The sequence below is a fragment of the Lichenostomus cassidix genome, chromosome 2 (assembly GCF_008360975.1).
Source record: "Lichenostomus cassidix isolate B80296 chromosome 2, HeHo_3.0, whole genome shotgun sequence".
Lineage (NCBI taxonomy): Eukaryota > Metazoa > Chordata > Aves > Passeriformes > Meliphagidae > Lichenostomus > Lichenostomus cassidix.
The window spans coordinates 75262984-75287036 of NC_139482.1; the positions used below are offsets into that span (position 1 = coordinate 75262984).

The 24053-nt window shown below is 38.0% G+C and overlaps 1 protein-coding gene across 1 annotated transcript in view; it reads left to right on the forward strand.

Moving 5' to 3' along the window:
- CDH12 (cadherin 12) overlaps positions 1-24053 on the forward strand; it is a 335414-nt gene that overhangs the window by 273725 nt on the left and 37636 nt on the right. Inside the window, exons 7-8 of the mRNA XM_085052104.1 lie at positions 10013-10200; positions 19851-20104. Of these exons, the coding sequence (XP_084908230.1) occupies positions 10013-10200; positions 19851-20104 (442 nt within the window). The remainder of the gene's footprint in view (positions 1-10012; positions 10201-19850; positions 20105-24053) is intronic.

Genomic DNA, 24053 nt, shown 5'->3' on the forward strand with positions numbered 1-24053 from the left:
ATCCTTATTTTTTCCATCTTTGTTAATTTTGTAATGTCTATGAAGTAAAACATAAAACGAAAAAAGCACAAGCTTAATTTTTTAAACAAACCTTATATTGTTCAATGTCAGAAAATGTTATACAAGTCTGATTTTCATTTACCTGTTAGTTGTGTGTAAATTAAAACTGCATTTTTTAGTTGAACAAATACTTTAACCAACCACTTGAAACAGCAGTAGAAGACAGGAATGAAAAGACTCCAGAAATGGGCTCATGCAATTGCAAGCCAATCATGAAAACAGCACTCATGCAGAGGTCAGTACAATTTTGGATTGTAATATTTTTGACTCACTTAACTACAGCTTTATCATCAGTAAAACTATAGTTAAATCAATACAATAATAAATATCAGCTGACTGGTATTTGTACAGGGCTCTTACAGGAAACAGAGGAGTAGCTAGGTTGTCTCACACCTCCGTACTATTTGCATTTCTGTCTCGCCTGTCTCACCCTCCTTTGGCCTCTCTTATTCCTCATCCTGTATATCCTTACTTCCAGCATGCACTCTTGTCTCACCTCTCCTGTGAGAGACACAAATTTATGCTTGATCTCATTTTCATCTTGTTAATAGAGTGTGGCCATCTTCTCCTTCAACTTCACAAGTGCTTTTTTTTTTTTTTTTTTTCCCCAGTGGTAGCACTCCTAAAACAATTTATACTTTGCTGAGTCACTTCCAGCTCTGAGTTTCTCCATATCTTGCTATAGTGAAATAATGAGTCTTCACCATCCCAGCTAAGCTCTTTACATCTTCATCTTATTTGTTTTGGCCACTACACTGTCACATAGCTCAGCGACCCTTGCCTGCTGTTTCTATTTCACCCACTTGAGCTACACATTTGATAGGTAGTCATATAAAAGCCTCTGTATTTTTCTTTTCCCTGCATCACCATTAATCAGTGCAATTATAGACAATTTACATAGACTAAAAGTAGGCATATAATGGCCTATCATGTTTTGCTCTTCAAAACGAAAAAAAGGAGAGTATCTGGGAAAGTTCATGAAGATTTATGTTGTCTGTACTGTTAGTCTTAGAATAGTCCAGGGCACGGTTTCAACCAACCCACAGCAAAGTTTTCTCAGCGAAATTCAGGGCATGTGGAGAAATTAGTACAGATCAGGAACTATTTTCTGCAGTCGCTTTCCATAAAATTGACCTATTTTGGTGTGGGTAAAAGAATTTAATAACATGGAATTAGGCCATTCTCTATTGGCTGGATTCTGGGCCACAGAGTATGGCTGGTACATGAAATTTCTTTGTACATTTGTAGTTTATTTGAGCCTATGCTTTGCAATCCAGGCCACACAGCCCTCTTTGGGTAGCAGTACTCCATCGTTAGGGAGCCTTCTGTCATTATTTGTGTGTGTGCAACATAAAGAAGTTAAAACAAAACTTAACCTCTATAGAAATTTCTATTTACTATTTCTCTTACTTTTTTCTTATTTCTTTCCATATCAGAATTCTTCAAGCACTTTTAATAAGAACTGATTTGCCTCCAAAGGTGCATGTAGCCTTAGTAAAAACTCCCTCGAAATTTCTTCTCTTTTTTATAGTTGTCACTGTTTTGTGCTCTTAATCATAAAGCATCTTGAAGAGTGAATAATTTTATCTAGACTGAATAACTAAATTCCCAACCAAAGCATACTAATAGGAAGAAAACTGAGAAATAAACTGGAGGGGGAGATACCCAATTACCATAGATTCTCAAAACACTAAATGTTTGGTAAACTCTTTGTCTGCTGCACTTATATTGCTTTTAAACTCTCTCAAGAATGCATATGTAGCAAAGGTTATCTGAGGTCTGTTTGGACTACTGATTGAACGAAACAAAAAACTTGTTTAAAGGTCTAAACTGAGAGAGACTGAACCCTTACCTGCAAAACAGAGCAGAAACCCAAATATAGCTATTTCTGTATACTACTCCATAGCCAATGAAAAATATAGGTAATTTCTCACTAGCTAAAATGAAATGCTCTGGTTGCACTGTAAACAATAGTGCAGGAAATACAAATGAACACAATAGGATTCAGAAGTTAAATGCTATCTCTTTGTCATAACATTCTGTTGTTAATTAATTTTCTTCCTATCATCATCTCTAAATGGTAATTGATCATTAACAGAAAGATTAGGTAAATTGTTTTTAAACACTATAATTATCATCATAGTAGATTATTATCATTAATAATTGTATTTTACATCTGCTACCTTATGTAGAGAAAGTGCAAATAAATACAGTTCATAGAAATTCAACAACCTTTGACAAGAATCGTGTCATTCATTCCACTACAATGTGTTTTCTGTGGGGATGAAGAAATTACTCATTCAAAACACAGAGAGTATTTAGATTGGATGCATGAAATTACCCACAGTAACCTTGGGATGTCTTAAAAGCCCCATGCATCTCCGCCTACTCTGATATTGAAAAGTAGCTAAAGCTATAGATTTAACAGCATGGGGTTGCCTTGCAGTGCTTTGAGAATTGGTTCCAAAGTGCCTCACTGACAATAGTGTCACTTGCTGTGTCACTGTCAGTTCTGGCAGCATCTGCCTTTTTCCCTGAGGTCTTCCATCCAAGTAAGAAATCAACATATCCTTTCTGCTTCTAACCATGGTGAGCTTACTTTCAAAAAAATTTAGAGACTACAGGGCAACATAAAGTGAAACACACCATATGTAATTATCTAATTAAAATCACAACAGTTTAGGCTCATGATTTTCAAAAATATCTAAGACCTGGCATTTTATTCAGATTTTCAGGAGTGCTCCACTCCTTGTAAAAGCATTAAATGGGATACCTAAATGTTTGCAAAAATCCAGATGTTCCTAATGACAGCAATAGGAGCTGAGCTGAAGATACCAAGCAGTTTGCAACTTTCTTCTGTAAGTCCAGAATACACCTTTAGTTGAATATTCGCATAAATAAAGCTATAAAAAAGAAAAATAAAATTACAGAAATATTGTAAAATATGTCTTTTAAGTTCATGGCAATTATTTTATTCTCAGTGGCTTCTATGGAAAAGTTGTTGAATTTGTAAATGTGATTGCCAGTGCTCACAAGAGAAAGAACTGTACTTAAGCACTCACTGCTTTTGCATTTCATTGTAAATAAAGTAGTATTTTTTTATAGACAGCTCACTTTAAACACTCACATTGGAAAAGATAAACATCACTTGTGATGAGTTGAGCATACTTGTTGTAAAGTATACGAGAATACAAATGAAAAATACTCAATTGCTATCTTATTGTATCACTATTTTCTTATCTACATCATGCACTAAATCACAAGTATTTAAGGAAACTGCATAGAGTAACCCAAAACTTAAAAAAAAAGTATAATAATCTATTATGAATTTGTACTTGAAGATTTCACAATATTATCTTTAAAAGTAATATTTTTTGACCTCAGCCTGTGCCTACATGGTGAAGAAAATTAATATGGAGGCTAAGGAAAAGCATTTACATCAAATGTACCCAATAATATGTAAAAATCAAGGCTTCACAAGGAGTTTTTTGAGTAACACACACGTTGACCATGCTTTGTTTAGGTGATTTTAGGGATGCAATTGAGGTGTGACTTAGAGGACTTTAAGATAGGAACCTAATTTCCTTAGTCGATGGAGAGAAAAATTATTCTTCCAATACAGATGATTTAGAGCACCTAGCTTAGATCCTAAAGTAAATGGTTTGACCATATTCTTAAGAGTGAAGAAATTGTAGTAAAAATTGTGTTATTATATCTTGTGCCAGGGTGATAAAGAAAATATGAAAAGTCTCTGGCAAGATATTTAAGAAGCAGAGATGTTAAGCAGAGCATTACAAACTCTATGTCCCATCCCTGACAATATACTTTTTATCATGTTAATGTTTCACATGTATCTTTCAATTTAAATTTTATAGAGGGAATAAGTGTACTGATTTACTTCATGGTGACAGTGTGATCACTGGAATATTACCAACCGACCTACCTGATAAATGCCAATTACATGCTGCCTGGGATTCTGAAAAAGGAAAGACATCTTCTCCTGGAAACTTTTTCTATCCATAAGGCATGCTACACCTTGATAACTCTTTAAAACTGCTGTATAATTTACTTAAAAAACAATTGATTCAAGCTTTTAGACTATACCCTCCACAAATCATTTCTTTGTTATGATATTGTTTGGTAGCAAATTCTAATCAGTAGGCTGGATATTAGCAGAACAATGCTTCATTTGTTATGATACATAACAAGCTGCTCATATGGAACTGGTTTTCCACATAAGCTCTCAGAGTTGCAAAAAAGCCACACTGTCTAACACATGAATTGCATTGGCAAAGTCAGATTTTCTACAAAAAGGGGAAGTGATAAAGGTAGACTCTTTCATATACAACAATAACATCAGGATTAAATCAGTTACTCAGGAACTTGATTAATTCTCTTCAGAGTGTTGGTATTCAACTCCATATCATCTTTATAACTTTGAGGAATTTCTAGGACTGAGCATTTTCTTCCCCTCTTGGTAAAACTATGCTACCACAAAAAAGTATTTAGGATCTTCAAAGAAGATTAAGTATTATTCTTGCCTGAGTATTAGGACACACACATCTGAGTGTGCAGGGCTCCAAACAACTGTTTCTATGATTATTTCTACTTTATGCTATTAAACAGATTTTTATCTGATACAGCACATATTCTCTATGCAAAAACCAGCACACTTTGGAGGCAGAAGCTGTGGGATTGACTATCTTGACTATCTTAGAAAATGAATTGTTATTTCCCATTTCCTGAACCCTTGCTCCAACAAGAGGGATATTCATCTCAGTGAAATTATTCTCTGACATGCAATGGGGAGGTTTATTTCTAGAAAGCTGTAAGACAACAATACCTTATCAGTAGGAAAAAACCAGAAAATGGTTATACTTAATATTTCAGTATACAAAAAGGGTACCAGTATGATGAACCTAATTTTCCCTTTAGGAAGGAGGAAGGAGGATGGCCTCAAAAACACAGTCTGCTAGCTTACCTCAGGGGATGATAGAGTTCTGGCTCAGAAACTGCCAGCTCTGGGGAAGCTCCATCATGTGGATTATCCAAAACTAGGGTAGGATCAAACTCAAAATGTTTGGGTTTTTTTCTGCTCATTTTCCCTTAAAGAACTGGCAACCCTTGGACATCTATGACCTCTGCAGTATTGGGAAATGTATTTTTCAAAGTGTAGACTTTGGAATCCACAGAAGAGAACCAGAAACTTTTAAGCATGGTTATGTTATATCTAATGAGGCCATAACCCCTTACTCAGAGCACTGGGTTAGAGGCTGGAAGGAGCCTTTCCATAGCTGAAATTTTACAAGCTCATCCCAGGTAATGCGTGACCTACATCAGACACATGGTAACAAAGCCTGGCTATTTTTCACCACTCAATGTCCCAGCCCCTCTGCAGGGCACAGAGCCACATCTAGGAGAGGCATGAATGCATCTCACTGCTGTGCTAAATCACATCTCCCTAGGTGTAGGAGCATATGCATCAAAGAATGCTATTTATTAGGCAGATTAGCTGTAGCTGATGTACCAGGTTTAATACATTGAGTATATGCCTGTCTATTTACATTATCCTTTCCTTTGCCACTTACACTTACACTGTAATTAAAAGACCAGTGAGAAAATATGAAGTGTTGTCTTATCATTCCTCCTAAAAAGAAGGAAATCAGTGCCATTACAGCCTGGGTCAGGATAAAAATTAAAATGCCTTGGTAATTTAAGACAACAAGAATATTACAATACATTATCTATTGGGTTTGAGTTTTGTTGTTTGTTTGTTTGTTTTTTTTCCTGAGGAACATTAAAAATTTAGATGACAAATAAATTATTTTATTTCAATGTTTTTGCCTTTAAGAATCATGCTATCGTGATCCACTGCAATGCAATACTTCTGCAATTGCCAGAAAGCAGAAAAAAGTACAGACAAAGAAAATTCAGGAGAGGATAATCTTGCATACACACAGTACAAGTATGGTGACAGATTGGAAAAAAAAAACATTCAAATAGCATTTACAGCCATTTGATTGAAGGCCATTATGCATTTAGCTTAAATCCTTTGATGCTAACCTGGATTATTTCTTAACGTTTTTTTTGCTGATGAGAAGTAATGATGGTTTTCTTTTGCTATTCCTATCAGACCTGAAAGGCTTTTTGGTAAATGATGGTGTAAATTGCAAGTGTGGAGAAACAACAACAATAAAGCCCTCTTTGTAAGCAAAAAAAAAAACCAAACAAGAAAACACCTAACCTCTTTGTAAGTAAAAATCAAACCCCAGAACAGCTTTTGAGCCTTAAAAACTAAAACTAATCTGATCGCGCCAGAGGAACTGTAAATGTGTGCTGTATTTCAGTCAATATGACTGATTACCTGTCACTTACTCAGCTCTGATTTCTTCCCGCTGTGCGCTTTGGATCCATCTTTGTTTTAGAAACTCAGAGGCAGCATGTATGAATTGTTAGCTCACCTCTGCCTCATTTTCCTGAATGCTTTTGGGGCTAAGCAATTAGCCCTGTCAGTTATTTCAGCTTAAAAGCTTCAACAGCATCATCACTCATTTATTTTTATCATCTTCATTGATGCCGCTCAACCTGAAACAAAAAATCCTGACCAGGCAATATTTATTGCTACCAGCTTTCCTATACGTGAAAATATCCCAGCTTGCATGCAACATATGTGCCTAAAATAAGCAAAGGAGGAACTAGTTGCGGTAAACACATTTAAAAGAGATTTATGCAAGTAGAAGAAAGATTTTTGTTGGGAGAGAAGTCACATCAACAAAATATGACAGAGCAGTACAACCAGCTGCTGCGTAAGTTTGTCTGAGCTGCTTGTTCCATAATTCCTGGAAGCTGAAGAGAACAATGTTTTTAGGACCTTTGGGAGTAAAAGGCTATTACTCAGGCCTGTTTCAATATACCTCTATAGCAAATGGAGGTAGTAGCGTATACAGGCAAAACAGACAATAAAAAATTAATAATGCTAAACTGTCACAACAAGTCCACAGCAAGTAATGTCTGCTGGAAACAGAAAAATAAACATCTACAAAGCTGTCTTTCTATCTCATTTTGTGTACAGCATATATTCATCATTTCAAATGTCCTCTGTACAAAGACTGAGCCTGCCTGAGTCCAAGAAGCATTTAGACAACACTCTCAGGCACATGGTGTGGTTCTCAGGGTGTCCTGGGCAGGGTCAGGAGTTGCTGTCAGTCTTCCTGATGTGTCCCTTCCAGCTCAGCATATTCTATGATTCTATTATTTGAGGGATGGGAAGGAAGGACTGAGGGTTTCATGCTATATAGTATATTCTCTTGAAGTTTTTCTCTGAGCTGGCATATACATTATTTGTTTTCATTTATTTTATTCTGAAAGTATGTTGTCACAGTAGAACCATTAACAGCTTCCATATGCTGTGAAGATCATATTACAGGAGGACAATGGCACTGTAATTGCATACTACATCTTCAGAAATTTGACTCTTGCAGGGTCAAAGATTGCTTCAGAGTTCCAAAATCATCTTGATGACCCCATCTTTATTGCTCTTGAATTTCTGGAAATGATGAAATGCCAAGTCATTGAAAATAACTGATAAAAGCATAAACAATCAGAAATGAGTAATGTACTCTTTCTTTGACTTCATCTAAGTCCCATATGCTTTACAGCCAGGTACAATATTTTATAGGCAAATATTTGGTTTGTTTTAACGAATCTGAGTGATCTTCATATCACTAAAAACAGATCAATTTGGCGGAGATGGAAAAATCTATTATCATATGCTCTTACATATCATGCTCACTAAAATTTTGGATGTAAACAGCAAACGTTGCAGCAATGATTTTGTTATTTGATGCAAATGCCTATGAAAGACCTGGATATCAGGGCTGGAACTATGCTGTGGAAACATAATATAAGATTCAAGTGTAGGCAAAAGCCTTTTCTGTCTCTTTTCTGCATAATTTGCACACCAGAGACCCAGTAATATAGGTGTTTGTAAGTGACATTAAATAACAGGAGGTTTTATGATTCTACCATGGATACAATGTCAAAATTTGATTCTTTGCTCAGTCACTGAGTACAGGTAAGAAATAGCTGAGACTACCTTGTCATGATACCACTTTGGGTCATTGCACTCCTTTCCTGCTGTTAGAACAACACTAAGAAGTACAACATCCTTTAGTATTTTCCCTTGGAAAAAAAAAGAAAATAGTGAAATGATAATTGCTCAATCTTTAGTAGCTCAGTCAATGGGTAATACAAAGCTCTACATGATGATGTCCAGAAAAGAATGCTGACACAAGCTGACTTTAGTTATGATGATTTTCTCTAACAAAAAAAGCAAATTTTACCTTCAGGTATACTTTGCATGCTGATGGGCAGAGGGGGGAAGCAAACAAAAGAGATTTTCTCAGAGGCAATCAAACAGGCAATCATATAGGTACCATAGCCCAAATGACTAGCTCACAAAAGAGTAAGCTTGTTCCTAATCCAGCAGAGCTAATGTCATTTTGTTCCTCACCTGAAAATATCGTAAAGCTGAAAAAGCTGACACAGCATGCATTGTAAGGAGATAACTACAGGGAACAATGTCTGCTGTTTAATTCAGCGGCTGAATGTGAAAGTCATCTATCCTGCTGTTATATAATATACAGCCTCTCAGAGCCTCATTTTGTGATGTGTGCCTGAACCACTGCTGGGTGGAAATCTCTGAGACATCCCCCTAATGTGCCTCCCGATAGTCACAGTTGCCTGTCCTGTTATACTATTGAAAAAGAGGTGCAAATTTCCTCCTGCATGCTCACATGTAGCAGAGCTCAGCAGGCCACTGCCAATGTTTGCTGAAGGAGCTGCTCTGTGAGAGCTGCAGTACACTGACCCACGGAAACAAAATGGACCCAGGAAAACAAAATAATGGAGCTAGCTTTTTTGAGAGACAGGATGAGGTGAATCAAATATCCTGGGCTAAAAAACAGCTCCAAAAGTTGCTGGCAGTTTTAACAGCAAAGGCTGCGGCATGAAGAAAGGCAAGTGCTGCCTGCCCTTTGTGGATACTGATCATGGTAGTGTTCACTGGCGGCTGTGCAAAGGAGCATCTTGAGAGGTGCAGCTAAACAGGGGATGGAGCACTTCAGGAGCAGTGAAATAGGTCAGGGAACCATGTTACAAACCCAGGCCTGCTGATACTGCTGTTGCTAAAATCAAGGCTGCCTCAAAGTACTTTGGACTTTTTCTTTTAGCTCTATTAACAATTATGTTTAGCATTTTTCAACATAGCTGTTCCCCTGAATGAAACCATTTTCTCCTCACATGTCAGTAGCAATACTTATTTTAAAGGTGTGTAATTTTTTGGTGGTTTGTTTTTAATTTTTTATTACTACTTGTAGTAAATCATCTGAAAGTAAAAATGTTCTAAGCTAAAAGTTGTTTAGCTCGGAAATTTTAGTAAGAGCACCCTCTGGTGGCTCATGTATAAACAAGACTGTATCTTCCTTCTATAAAGAGTTGTATATATATTTATAATACTGAATTTTAAAGAAATGGGTAAAAACCTTTCCCACTGTATCTTTCTTTTCAGCTACTATGAAAGTCATAAATTTATTTTCTACAAAAAAATCAGAAAAAGGAGGAAAATGCTTATAAACATGTACTGTCTCTAAGTACAGTTTAATTCAAAAGAGAATCAACCACATGTGAAAAATTAAAGATTGAAATATAGATAGATATCTCAAGAAACATAGGTACTAAGGCCTTTACTGTTTCAATGGACAAAATCCAGAATCTAGGGCAAATCAATGGGTAAAACGTTCATATATTTTTAAAACCTTTGTTGTTTTGATCACCTAATTTTAATTAGATTATTTAAATATTTTTATTTTGCACAGAGTCCATGATTTTAATCAGAAATCCTGTGTTAATTACCAAGAAATCTGAAGAATGACTGTCTACCACTTTGTCACAGGTATCTTCCATTTAAAAGTACCTGAGTCCTCTCACGTTGGTTCTGCTATTGGACGGATCAGAGCTGTGGATCCTGATTTTGGGAAAAATGCAGAAATTGAGTACAACATAGTTCCAGGAGATGGTGGAAACTTGTTTGACATCACAACAGATGAGTACACACAGGAAGGAGTCATTAAACTGAAAAAGGTATGTGGCACCAATGAGTGAGTGTGCCTGTGATTCAAGTGAGAAATGGTAAGAGAATGAAATTTTGTAATACATTACACAACCATACAGGTTGTGTAATTTTACCTCAGTAGTAGTGGTACATAAATAGTTTATATCTCTATTTGAATCCACAGTTGTGAACACTTCACAGGGGTCTGGGAAGGAAAGAGTTCTGGACATGTATATTATGATAAACTTTAGGAAAAGTGAAACCTTAATTCCAACAAAATTTAGAGTGTAGATACTTAACTTCCCTCAGCTCTGACCATAGATCTATATTTGCATCATATTCGTTCTAATAATGGAAGTCCTGGCTTCAACCTCCTGACCTGGGAAGTAGCAAATTATCCATGGGTGCATTAAAGGACAAGATGATGTCAAGTCACTGACTCTTCTAGTTTTAATGACATAAATGGAAGCCACTAAACTCACAGGAAATAATACCAACTCTTTGTCCTTTTTAACCCCCTCCTTCTGTTCTGACTAAAAGCTTGAGTGTGCTGTTTCCTCCTAAAGGGAATTCGTAGATTTGGTTTCATTTTTAAACACCTTCTGATCACCTTTTTCCCTTTATGCAGATGACTCAAAAATGGGTCCATCTGGAGCTGTCAGGCAGAGCAGCTGCATGCCCCTCCATATGCAATTCCAGGCAGAAATTGCAGGGTGGGAGCCATTGAAAAATTAATATTTTATCATCAAGAGCAGGTTTTTGATAGAATTCAGATCTCCTCACATTAGTCCTAAGCCTCATCTATGCTGCTTGTTTCTATACACAATAATAGAATTTTCCACACCTGTGGTTAAGTGTATATATTACCTACTGCTGGCTGTCCAGGCTGGCAGTGATGGTGTTGATAACAAGAGTACCAGAGTAATTAAAACGGGCTTCAAGTCTCTGGGTCGACTGGTTGATGGGGCAGGAGTAGAGGCAGTGTTCTCCTCAGTTCCTTCAGCAGCAGGGAATAATGATGAAAGGAACAGGAAAGCCCATATCATCTATAAGGGGTTTAGACCTGGTGCCATCAGCACAAGTTTGTTTGTTTTGGTCATGGGGCAACTTTTACATCACCAGGCCTGCTAGAGTCAAATGGTCTCCATCTATCTAACAAGGGAACAATAATTCTAGCCCATGAGTTGGCAGGGCTGATTGAGAGGGCTTTAAACTAGGTTTGAAGGGGGAAGGGGTTGAAACCAGGATCTCGAGAGATGAGCCTAAGGGGTGTAAGCCAGAGTCAGGGGTGAAATCAGCCCAGCTGGAGTGCAGGTACACCAATCACCCAGCATGGGCAACAAACAAGAGGAGCTGGAAGGCATGGTAGAGAAGGAAAGCTATGACACAGTCACCATCAGGGAAATGTGGTGGGATGACTCACATGACTGGGGTGCTGCAATGGGTGGCTACAAATGGGACAGGTGAGGAAGGACAGGAGGAGGGGTGGATCTGTCCACTGGGTAAGGACCAGGGGGAAGGCCAACAAGGATGACATCCTGGTGGGAGTCTGTCATAGACCACCCAACCAGGATTAAGAGGTCATTACATTATTCTATAAGCATCTGGAGGATGTTTCAAGGTCACCAGCCAGGGGTGGGGCTCTGCTAGACCTTCTGTTTACAAACAGAGAAGGGCTGGTAGGAGATGTGGTGGTCAGAGGCCACCTGGGGTACAGTGACCCTGAAATAATAGAGATTTCAATGTTCAGTGAAACAAGGATTGGCATCAACAATACTTTTGCACTGGACATCTGGAAGGCAAACTTCAGCCTATTCAGGATGCTGATCAGAGAGTACCTTGGGAAACAGCCCATAAAACAAAGGGGTCCAGGAAGGACAGACATATTTCAAGAAAAAAATCTTGAAGGTGCAAGTGCAGGCTGTCCCTATGTGGCAAAAGACTAGCTAGCAGGGAAAACCTGTCTGGAGCTTCTGAAGCAACTGATGGGAAAAAAAGGGGTGCTCCATCTTTGGAAAAATGGGCATGCAACTCAGGAAATGTTTGAGGATGTCATTAGGGCATGCAGAAAGAAAATTAAAGAGGGAAAAGAAAAAATAAAATTGAAACAACCAAGTCTATATCCAGATACTTTAGAGTTGGTCATTGTATATTGCAACATTTATTTAGTCTTTTCAGACACAAGAATGGGCATAATCTGAACTAGGGAACTTCTACAACAACAGAATTTTAGTCAGTGTTGCCAAACGTAAATGACAGATCACTGTCTCTGAACATGGGAGAGGGGAAAGATATAATCCTAATACCTTCCTAATCTTCTTCATTGTAGTGAGAGGGCACAGTCAGAGAATGTGAAGATCAGGAAATACCAGCTTTGTTCTATGCAAAAGTGTGGAAAGAAGATGAACCAAACACGCAGGGCCTCCAGCAAAGAATGCTTTTATACTGACCCTACACATTGTCTTTCACATAAATTTTCTCAGTTGGGAAGGGAAAAGATCCCTTTCAAAAAATTTTAAATCATCCAAGTGTTTTCAGAAATTTGGAATCATGCAAAATCAATCCACTTAGGTTCTTTGCTAGATCCCAGGTTAAACAAGAACAGTCAGGATTCTTTAAGATATTGTTCACTTAGTTGTCTTTTTACATCTTCTACACTTGTAGTAATACAAGTGTGTTTTCATGGGTTGCAGCTTTCTGATATACAGAATTGCTGGGTGTTCAAAATTCTGTAGATACCTATTAAAATGCATGCTACCTATACAGTACAAGCTTACAACAGCAGTATTCATTTGCCTGCAGAGAAGCAATTTTACATTCCATGATGTTCAAAACACTGATTTGACCTTTTGGGATTATACAAATATTTAAGTAAAGTATGCATTGAAGCCTTTTTTTAAATGAAAATGGGTGAATGAATAGGACTGACACATTCAATTATGAATTATAAACGACTGAACTTAGTGAAAGTCACTAATAAAAAGTGCTATATGCTTTAAAAACAGATTTGCACTTTCTTCTCCATTAGAGCATATTCGTATGCTGTAAGTGCTGCAGTAATTCATTGCTAAGCCATTCCAAAACCATTTATAAAATTTGCTGTTATTTTCCCTAAGTTTTTTTTCAGGCAGAAACTGTCTGTCACTGCATAGATGCTTTTTTGTTCTGTTGTTATGCAAAAAAAAAAAAAAACAAAGAGATTTCTATATCAAAATTGACAAAAATGAAGCCTTCCTGGACTGCCTTTATTTTTGGTGGAAAATACAGTTGAGGAGAAAAAAATTGCCCAGGCTAAACTGTTCCTTTTAGCACACTAAGTGTGTCAATGGATGCAAAAAGGACATTCTCAGCTTCTAGGATGCTAAATGAGGAAGAACAGCTACAGCTGGACAAGTTGCAGATCTTAAATAATCTGTTTTGTTTGCTCATTTATTTTTGTGCTGTTACCCAGTATAAGTCTGATTACTACTACTCTTTTGCTAATTACATATATTAAAAATGAAGTATCTTTTCATATATTCTGCTAAATAAATCATCCAAATGCCATTTAGCACCACTGTGTGGTTAGTCCTGTACTATTTTTTTTTCTCTCAAAATAAAAAATAAAGCAAAATAGTATCCACCAAAAAAGGGGGAAAAATCTGGCTTAGGGATAGTGCTGTATACAGTTCTCTGTAAAAGTAAGAAATATTACTATGTTAGGAATAGAATAAAATTTCCTCCATTTTCTGGTGCTGTTCAATGCAGTGTTTATTGCATTTGATATTTATATAGCATCTGTTATCCTACCTGAATATTCAGCAAACTACAGTGTGGGTAAGCAATAAGAAACACAGTGACAGAAGTGACCATTTCCTTCACACCAGAGCATAGTGGCCTCAGATGTGCCAGTCCAGGCAAAGGATTGATTTTTAAATCTTTAATGACCAGAAACAACAGTAAAGGAAAATAGAATGTTCTAATCTTTGCTGGAGAATTGGCACTAAATTTATTAAACCAAGGATGAGTTTACACGATAAGCCCATTTTGTGCAGAAGCCTTTTAATTGGCTCTGCACGTGCTAATCCAGAAACTGAGTAGGGCTCAAACACTGAACTTGTTCTGCTTGAAGACATCACTTCAGTAATTGTGATTACTAAATTGCAATGTCTCATTGAAACCTGGGAAAACAACCATTTCTAGACATCACCTGGTATGATCCTACATATGCTCCACTATACTGGGTGAATTTCTCCACATGATTCCATGGAAGCTCAGGGAACAACCACATCTTGTTTTTTTTTTTTTTAAGTTGTGCACCACTACTAAAACTAACTGATAAGATGACAAAGTTGTGGCCGTGAAATCCCAACAACATGTCATAGTGTTGCCCAATGACAAACAGTAACTTTAGTGATAATAAAATAGCAGAAATGGGGGGACAATGAACAGAACCAGTAGCTGCAGAGAAGTATTAGGACTTTGTGCTTCCTTTTGACCTCAGGAGCCACTTTTTAGAAGCCTTTCAATGCAGTCAGCAAGTAGTGTTTTGACTGCCAGTTAAGCTAGGTTGTCTTGCCATGGACAGCACATATATGTAGCTCTGGAACATTGCTATAACTTAAGAGCAGTCTGGGAATACCTCTCCCTAAACTAGGCTTTCCCCCTTTTTTTAGGAATTCTATTTTCCTTTATTTTTTATTTTGAGAGAAAAAAATTATCACAGACTAACCACATAACAGTGAGCGTAAGTCAGACTTATGGCATCTTTCAGTGAGAACTGCATTAAAGCTACTCCTTGCTTTTACTACCAAAACAGTACAGACTGCTCTTCACACCCCACCCCACCCCTTCTTCCTCCAAAGGCAGTGAATTTCCTCAGCAAGTGTGAGCACAGGCACTGTCTGTAATCATAATTCATGAGTTTGTGGGAGTAGGAATAGTGGTTGTGCATTTGGAGCAGGAAGAACAGGCAATATTAAGTCCTTCAGTACAGGCAGAAAGTGGTGAGCTCTGTGCAGATAAAAATCACAAAAAACAGGAAAAGTGAGGAAGAGGAGATGTCCAGTCTTTGTGGACAGAACTGTTTGGTTGGGTTTTCTCCTGGAACAGGGAAAGGCACCTTCAGAACTAGGTGAGATGCTTGAGAGTAGCGAACAGCAGAGCCCCTGACACTGGTTGGCTTCTCCCCTTCTCCAGACACAGAACATACATATATTTTGCCCATTTCCCATCAAATTTTTAAATACTCACTTCAGATCTAGTCAAAGCTACGGCACTTGCTGTAAATTTGGCCTACAGATCTCATTTTCTCCTGTGCATTCTCAGCTCTAATTAATGAATGCTCCTGGTTGATCTAGAGCTTATTTTAATGAACCTGCTCTATAGTACCAGTTATTTCCTTATACTATTTAAAATCTGGCTCAGAAGTGCTGTTACTGAAACATAACTGCACGTACAGAAATGATGTCAATGCACAGCAAATTGTCTTATGCCAATATTTCACAAAATGTGTAGATGTTCAACCCATTTGAAGGGGCAAATGTTGGTGGCTTTTGAGGTCACACATGTGACCCAGAGTTATTCTGCAACTGCACAATGCTAGTATGAAGTCAAGCCTAAGTAAATATGCATCTACTCTCAACCCAGTCCTATTATCCGTAACTATCCATATGTCCTGGGACTTAACAGTCTCACCCCAAAATACGAGTTTTCCATCCTTTTAGGTGGCAGACTCTATCAGAAACAATACTCTTGTATTTCTAATGTGTGGATAAAAAGCAGAAATTCCTGGAGTTTCCAGTCCTGCCTCTTTGTGAAGCAGAACAAACTGACCGGGCAGGTTTTTTTTTTCCCACCCTTGTTGCGCTTATCATGCAAATTCATTGTATTTTTCAGACCATTTCTTTTTCTTTCAGTTCTTTAATTCTCTGTCTCTCTCTTTCTCTCTGTCTATCTAATATACAATTATATATAGATATATATAATATCTATATACAATCTAATCTATATCTAATATACAATTAGATATAGATGCATCCATATAGCAGCATTTCTTAACTTCTGCCTTGAATATGAAAAACAGTAATGTTTCAAATTATGTTTATTTCTAATACAGAGCTGGTTTTGTGCTCTCCTAGTATACTAAATAAGTCCATTCATGGTACTTAGAGAGTTGCAAGGTAAAGTGATTTGTCAGTGTGTGTTATTTGATTTGGGGATTTCTGGAATGGCTTTGCTGTGCACAGGTGTGTATATGCTGATAGCACTTCACTAGGCAACTATACAGAGCAGCTTGTAACCTCAGCATAGGAGAAAGCAGATGAGGACAATTTGAGGGGGCCAAATTTCTGTCACTGGTACTAAGAATATCAATTAGAAATACTCCTCCAGTTGTTGAATAATTCACTGTTAATAAGACATCACCTTAATATGAGCCAAAAATTCAGTATACTGTGGAAAAGAATAGCAACTTCTGCAAAATAAAAGCCTTATTCAAACTTACATCATGCAGGTAATTACTTTTATAGGAGAAATAAACATTTCTCTTTGTTATTTAAAAAAATGTATGAAGTTATTCCATTAAAGTCTACTTAATTGAAAGACATTTCCCCAGTTTCCCCCAGGGTTGATTTGGGTGTTTTTTGTACAATTCAAACATTCTACTATGCTTGCATCCTTAGCAGCATTCCAGGTTAGAAATGAGAATGAGACTGAGCATTCTCAGACATTTCTTATATAACAGCAAAACACAGTGATGGGCTTCATTTGTTTTGTTGTTTTGGGTTCTTTTTTTTTAATACAGTTAGAATATTGTGTGCACCACTCATTTCCTTGACAGATTTTACTGATATCTACTAAAAAAGAGAAATAAAATAAAATGTTTTTATAACATGTTTTAAACCAAAAAGCAAAAAATCCAAATGGTTTTGCCTGAGATCAATGCAGACATTGAATTCTACTGTTTTCAGGCAGATTCTGCACAATTCACACAAATGCCAAAACTTGAAACTGTAAGTGGTGTCTATATGGCTCAACTGTTTGAGCTGGGGAAAAACAGAACTGATCAGGAGATTGTAGCATGGGCTCCACATGCACACAAGGCAGTAAAACCATACTCTTGTTGCAGGATATATGTTGTATAATTTTTTTTTTTTCTATTTGAAATTTATCCAAGGCTTACCACTTGCAAAATTTACCATTTATCCATACATTTCAGTTGCAGCTCAACCTTGCTTAGGCTAAAGGCTGAATTCTGCTATTGTGTGGAAGTCTGACACTGATTTCTTTCTGTCACGATGGCTCATCACTTTCAGCCTGTCTCTTCTTATTTTGACCGCCATTTGTGCTTTGCATTGGCCTCATATTGCTTAACCTCTAACTATGTTTATCATCAGACACTTAGAAGGACAGATAGGATGAATTGCTTTGAGGATACAGTGGAAAAGTATTATCCCTTCTTGGGTTCACACTGTCTCTTCAAAAATAGTATTTTCCCATAATTCTGGGAGGTAGAGAAGTAATGCAGCCACTTTATCTGTTTCCTGGGTACCAATGCAGTGAAATATATCAGTGTGAACATACCAGTAGACAGAATTGCTTGAAATCTTACTGCTTTCTGTTCCACTTCCATTATGAAATGGTGTGACTGGGCACTGGCCATGCACCATGATCTGGTATAACTTCCTTGAAGAGTGATTTGGTGAAAGACAGACTGCAAGGCCTGAATGAATTATGGCTCTTGCCATTAATACCTCTCTCTGCAAATATGCTGATGTATTACAGGAGCCAATCTGAACAGTTTTAATGCAATTTAGGTGGTATGAAAGTGATACAAGGTATTACTCAGAATTACTATCTATGTGGGGGCTTAGATTTCTTGCTTTCTGTGACTTAATCATTTAGCTCTAGCTTAATCCCTGACTTTTTCCTCTCCAGACTAAGTCCTTAAACTTCAGATTTCTCCTCTTATTATATTTTTGAAAATATGTTAGCAATTTATATAAATATCTGGAGAAGAATTGGGGGTTTGTTTTTCAGGGCAATTTTTTTTTGGCAATGCATAACAGTGTGCCTGAGTAGTATAGAAAATGAAAACACTGGATTTGGATAATGGAGCAATGTGTCTATTTTTAGTGAAGGCAACATCTTCACTAGATCCCACTGCGGCATGGGATCTATCAGATTTATCTTTCTCTGTTTCTTCTCAGGCTTAGTCTTTTCTTCTTTATGTCAGTCCAGACATGAAGGTGCTGCTCATACTGACTTTTCTGGGATTTTTTTCTGTAGGAGAATGGTTGAGTGTGGTAGTGGATTACTTTCCAGCCTGATTAATTCCATGGCATTTAGATTTAGATAGCTAATTTTAAGTCCCCAGCTCAAAAAAATGACTGAACATCTAGACTACTAAAATTATGAAGTCTTTCACAAGGATTTATAATTATTATGGTAGCTGTTCAGTTCATGCAGGTCAGGGTAACTCAATTGACTTTAATGGAGCTACTTCAATCTGCACCAGTCTGTCATCTGGCCAATTATGTCCTGTTGTGATAAGGACAGAAAATGGAAGAATTTAAATCTATCCTGGCTGTGAAAACAGACTGAAAACACTGGGGAAAAAACACAGGCATTGAAATACTCTTATTCATACACATGTTAACCTGTTCTTTTTTCCAGATAGCATATTCTTTCCCACAGAAAATTTCCAGCTTGACAATTGTAGGCAGAAACCACTAGGTGCCAGTGTTACCCAGACATCAAGAAAAGGCTTTGTTAGAAACATTAAAAACAACATGAAAGCCAATGCAGATAAACCCTTTAAATGAAAATAAAGCTTTTGCATATTTTCAACTAAATAAGGCTGCATTAAGGGTTTTTAGATGATTACTTTTCTAGAAGTAAAGGCACTAAATTGATATGCATTGACAGAAACCCACATCAAAACAGCCTGATAGCAGGATACATTCTTTTAAAACCCCAGATAACCACACAAAAGCTACTCTGTCATCTTCGGGACCTTATGAATTGCACCTAGGATCATAAGACAGAGCCAAAGTCTGCATTTTGCAAAATACACACACCTCAAACATATGGCATGAATAGCAGTTCACTGCTCAGATAGACATTTTACAGGAAAAGCTTAGTTCAGATGAAGGTATAATTTACATTCCAAATCATACCTGAAGTTTGGTTTGACCCATTGGTATATATCAGAGTTTTCATTTGGGCTCATCTCCATCACTGTCATGGTCTTCTGAAAGCTTTTCCTTCCAAAAAAAAAAAAAAAAAAAGAGAAATCTTCTATTTAAGGAGCTGGATCAGCTAGAGACAGCTGATTGCCTGTGCATGGGAGTTGTGAATGCAAATCTCTGACTAACCTGCACTCAGCTCATTTGCAAGAGATGAATCTCACTCATTTAACTTCAGACATTTACAGTGTAACTGTTTACATCTATGCCAGTCATCCTGATTTTTTTGATGTGGAGAAGCAGTAATTTCCTGACTATGATTCATCTGGCCTATTTCAGAAACCACCTTAGCATGAGATGAACTTCAAAACAAACTTAAATGATTGATTAGCTTAGGAGATGAGTTTTACACTAAAGACATCTTAAGTTTTGACAGATTAATTCAACCAAAATGATTTTGCAATGTCTAATTTTAAGTCAAATCTGATGTTTTGCCTCTGTTCTTTCTACAGCCATTAGACTTTGAAACGAAAAAGGCATACACCTTTAAGGTGGAGGCCTCCAATCTCCATCTTGACCATCGATTTCACTCAGTGGGTCCATTCAAAGATACTGCCACTGTGAAGATAAATGTGTTGGACATGGATGAACCTCCTGTGTTCAGCAAGCCCTTGTACACGATGGAAGTCTATGAGGATACACCCGTGGGGACCATTATAGGTGCAGTGACAGCACAAGACCTTGATGCTGGCAGCAGCTCAGTTAGGTAAGAGAGCTTTTCCTCCTTCACTAACTCTCTGACAACCCAAGGTGCTGCTGAAAGTTGGATGCACTGGCAAAGAACTTAGTAGGAAGATATAAAATATACCAAGTCTGTCACTGTGACAGATATCTGATGCTCTGAAAAATATTGGAAAGAGATACTCATTTGGGTGAATTATCTGGAAAAATACATTAAGTGCTCACAGCTTCTTATCATACTGATCATGTACTTTACAACACGCTAACATGACTTCAGAGATAGTGTGTTATGACTAAGGGACAACGTGACATCTGGGTGTCACAACCCTCTGGCAGAGGACGTGATGTTTGCAATAAATTCTCCTCAGCCTGAATAAAGACAAGTGTCAGGGAACTCTCAGACTTTTATTTTACAGTTGCCATAACTCTGACCCACAAAGTGTTGGCTAACAACCCATTAAATTTTTGCAGTGTACTTCCACAAGAATGGATGCCCTTAATTTTGATATGTATGTATGTATGTATACACTTATATGAAGTGTATCATATAAGTATGATATACTTCAATAAGTTCTCAATCTCCACAACAAACACTTTAAAATGTGCTGGCTCACAAGCCACAACACACCTGCACAAACTCCCCACTCCCGTAACAAATTTCAATATGGAGTATGGGCTAGAATAGGATAGCCACATTTTGCCCAGGCAAAGCAAGGGAATAAAACAAGACAGATAAGAGAGAGAGAACAAAGAATATCACCAATCCTTAGGTTCCTCATTCGTCCTGCCAGTATGGATGGTCCAGAGCTGGGGTAAACAATGAGAGCAAAAGACAGGAAAACAGAGAGCAAGAGGGCCCAATCTGTGTCCTTTTACAGCTAACCTGGTGCACACCTCTTATTATGTAAGCTTTTTCACACTGTTTTGTTCGCATATGCACAGCCTGCCCTTCTCCAGGAAATGAGTTGGCATGGGGAAGCTCAGAATGAATCTCAAGGTGGAGCAGGGAGCTGGCTCAGAACAGCCCTGCCCCACCTCTGCAGGATTCTCTCCTCTGATAGCACTTTTCCTGTAGCAGTGCTCAGAATGTTTGAGACAAGATGTTCTTAGGTCTGGTCCTCTACCCTGGGTCTTCCACAAAAATGTCTCTGAAGTACAATAGTGAAAAAGGAGGTTGTACATGCTATGTCTGTCTGAGTAAGGCCTCAATGGATGAGGGCAAGCACTGCCCCTTTCACAAGAACCACTTACTCCCTACATCTGCCAAAAAAACAAATGCTCTGATAAATAATTTTCACATGTCTTGGGTGAGGCTGAGGGGACCTGATTGCTGACCAACATGGCTGTGTTCAGCACAAGGAAACTCCTGCCAGGCAAGCCTCTCATTTATTGTTAAAGCTTATTTTCATGAAATAAAAAGGAGGGCGAAGCTGGTATACAAATATAATACATTGACTTTGATGACCTATTTACAGCAACATTAGAAAGATTAAAGCAAACCAAAGTCATGTACCAATAAAGAAGCTCCTCAGAGCTTAGACATGATCTGAGATATAGAAAGTCATTAGGCATACTCCCAGTACCATTTTGTGTTGGCCCTACCTGACTTCCAGAAACATTTTTATCCCCAGATTTTCATAAGAAATATTGCAGACACAATGTATGTCATCAATCTTTAAATATCAATGTTTTTCAAATGGGACTGTGACAGAACAGGCAAATGTCACTAAGTGTCTACCAAGTGCATACACATTCATGCATATTTGATTACAAATTGAATTTGAACTTTTTTTAATCCATGTTTATCTATTATGTGTATTTTGGCTCAGCTCGTCTATTCTCAAAATGTATAATAAACATTGTAATCATATGCAAAAATTGAATAGACAACAGTGACTCTTTATCTCCTGCTTTATCAAGTCACTGTTAATTTTTGCATAAATTATTATTATTGTTGTTTGTTTAACTTCTTTTTAAATAGAATCATCATTTTTTTAACACAGAAATTTACTTGTTCCTGAGTCTGTGACACATTCCTTCCCTGACAAAGGATCAAAACCTTCACTAAGAAAGACTGAAGTGAGAATCTTTTTCTCTGGTGGTAGCCTATGAAAATAGCCCCAGTGAAGTCAATATTCTATTGAAAATCATACTCTCTTGCAACAAGATAGAAAGCCTTTAATCATATTTTTGAGCAGTTTTTCATATGACAGGGAAATCATTTGCATGTATAAACATTCCTCAGCGAGAGTTTTTTGCTTCACAAACCCTCCTAGGAGACTCGAGTGTTTTTTTACTGGTTCTGCATTTGCAGCTACACAGGAAAAATAATTGTTTCATGATGGTTTATCCATATACTGTGTTCACTGGAATATTGAATCCTAAGCCATTTGAAAATTTCTATGTCTATGTTCTTTAATGCTGAAATCACTACTTGAGTGTCCAAATGCCCATCTACAGTTAATACCTGTGTATTTTACTCTCACTGCTCTACTTGCTGACCCTTACACCAACAAACTGCAGAAGTGTTCCCAGGATCACATTTATGAGCTGATTCATCTGGTTCATGGCCACAGGAAAACATGAACTATGTCCCAGAATGTTCTGGTGTTCTTCGATGGCATGACTTTTGGGCATATGTACGTTCAGAGTCGTGTTTTCTAGCCCTGCAGCGATGTCCTGCCCCAGTGCAGCAGCCCAGGCGGGTTTATCCCTGGGCTGCCAACTGATCCTCTTCCACTCCTGCAGCCACTCCCACAGGGCATTAGCCACCATCCAGGAGTCAGTGAAGAGATACAGTAGGGGGAACTTTTCTCATTCGGGACTCTCTAGGGCTAGTTGGATGGCTTTCACTTCTGCAAATTGGCTTGACTCTCCTTTTCCTTCAGTAGTTGTTGTGTAGGACTCCACACAGCAGCTTTCCAGCTCCGATGGTTTCCTACCATGCAGTAAGGTCCATCAGTAAATAGAGAACAGCCTCTTTTGTTCTCTGATAACTCATTATATGATGGTGCTTCTTGGGCACTTTGAGCCACCTTCCTCCACATGGCCTTTGTGCAAGGGGCATCCCCTGGATTTTTAGGGACTTTATCCCTTTTTAGTTTACTATGGATGACTTCCAGGACTTCTAATTCTCTCAGGTACAGTATACTTTCAACTGCAGTGATCAACTTTCCTGGGGAATTCACATGATCTTCCTTAAACGGATATTGTGCCCTCACACTTTAAAGAAGCCGTCTCCAGAGATTGGAAATTGCTCCTTCTTTTCTTATTCCTCTTTCAATTTCCCCACGTCTAGCAAGGGATTTCAGCTGTTGCGGCTTCATGACCTTCTAATTGCTGACTGTCAGCACTGTTATCCCAGCACCACCTGGCTGGCAGCTATAATCTTTACGCAAGTCTCAAGGTTCTAATGAGGTCGGGGAACAGGTAACTCCAGGTTCCTGTTTGATTTGTCTCACTCCTTCAAATTTCATTGTTAAAGGACCAGCGTCCTCATCTGACCCCTCCTCTCTTGATTGCCCTCCTTCTTCTGCTTTGTCTTCTTCCTCCCTTTCAGATCAATGATATGGACCTGTAGCTTGCCTTTTCCACTTTTTTTTTTGTTTTCACTGCTGGTGCAAATACTGTAGCTGCTGTGCTTTGAGTCAGCCATAGTGTCCTCAAACACAGTTTGGGTTCCTGCCTAAAATACAGCCCTCTGAGAGTACTGAACAATGTCTTGTCAGACACAGGCTAGGCCCCAGCACAGGGATAGGAGCTGTTGGTTTTCACTGATATGGGGAAAGCACCCTTCCATCAGTCGATGGGCCAGTTTGCCAGGGTTAGTAACCTGTTCAGATGTAAAGTCACAGGTAACTGGAGGTAATAACCACCCTAGGAACCTGCCCAAATCCTTCCACACACCCTGCCACCCAGGAACTGGTCACCTCAGGGCACATTTCAATATCTCCATTCTTAAAGTTTGTTTTCTC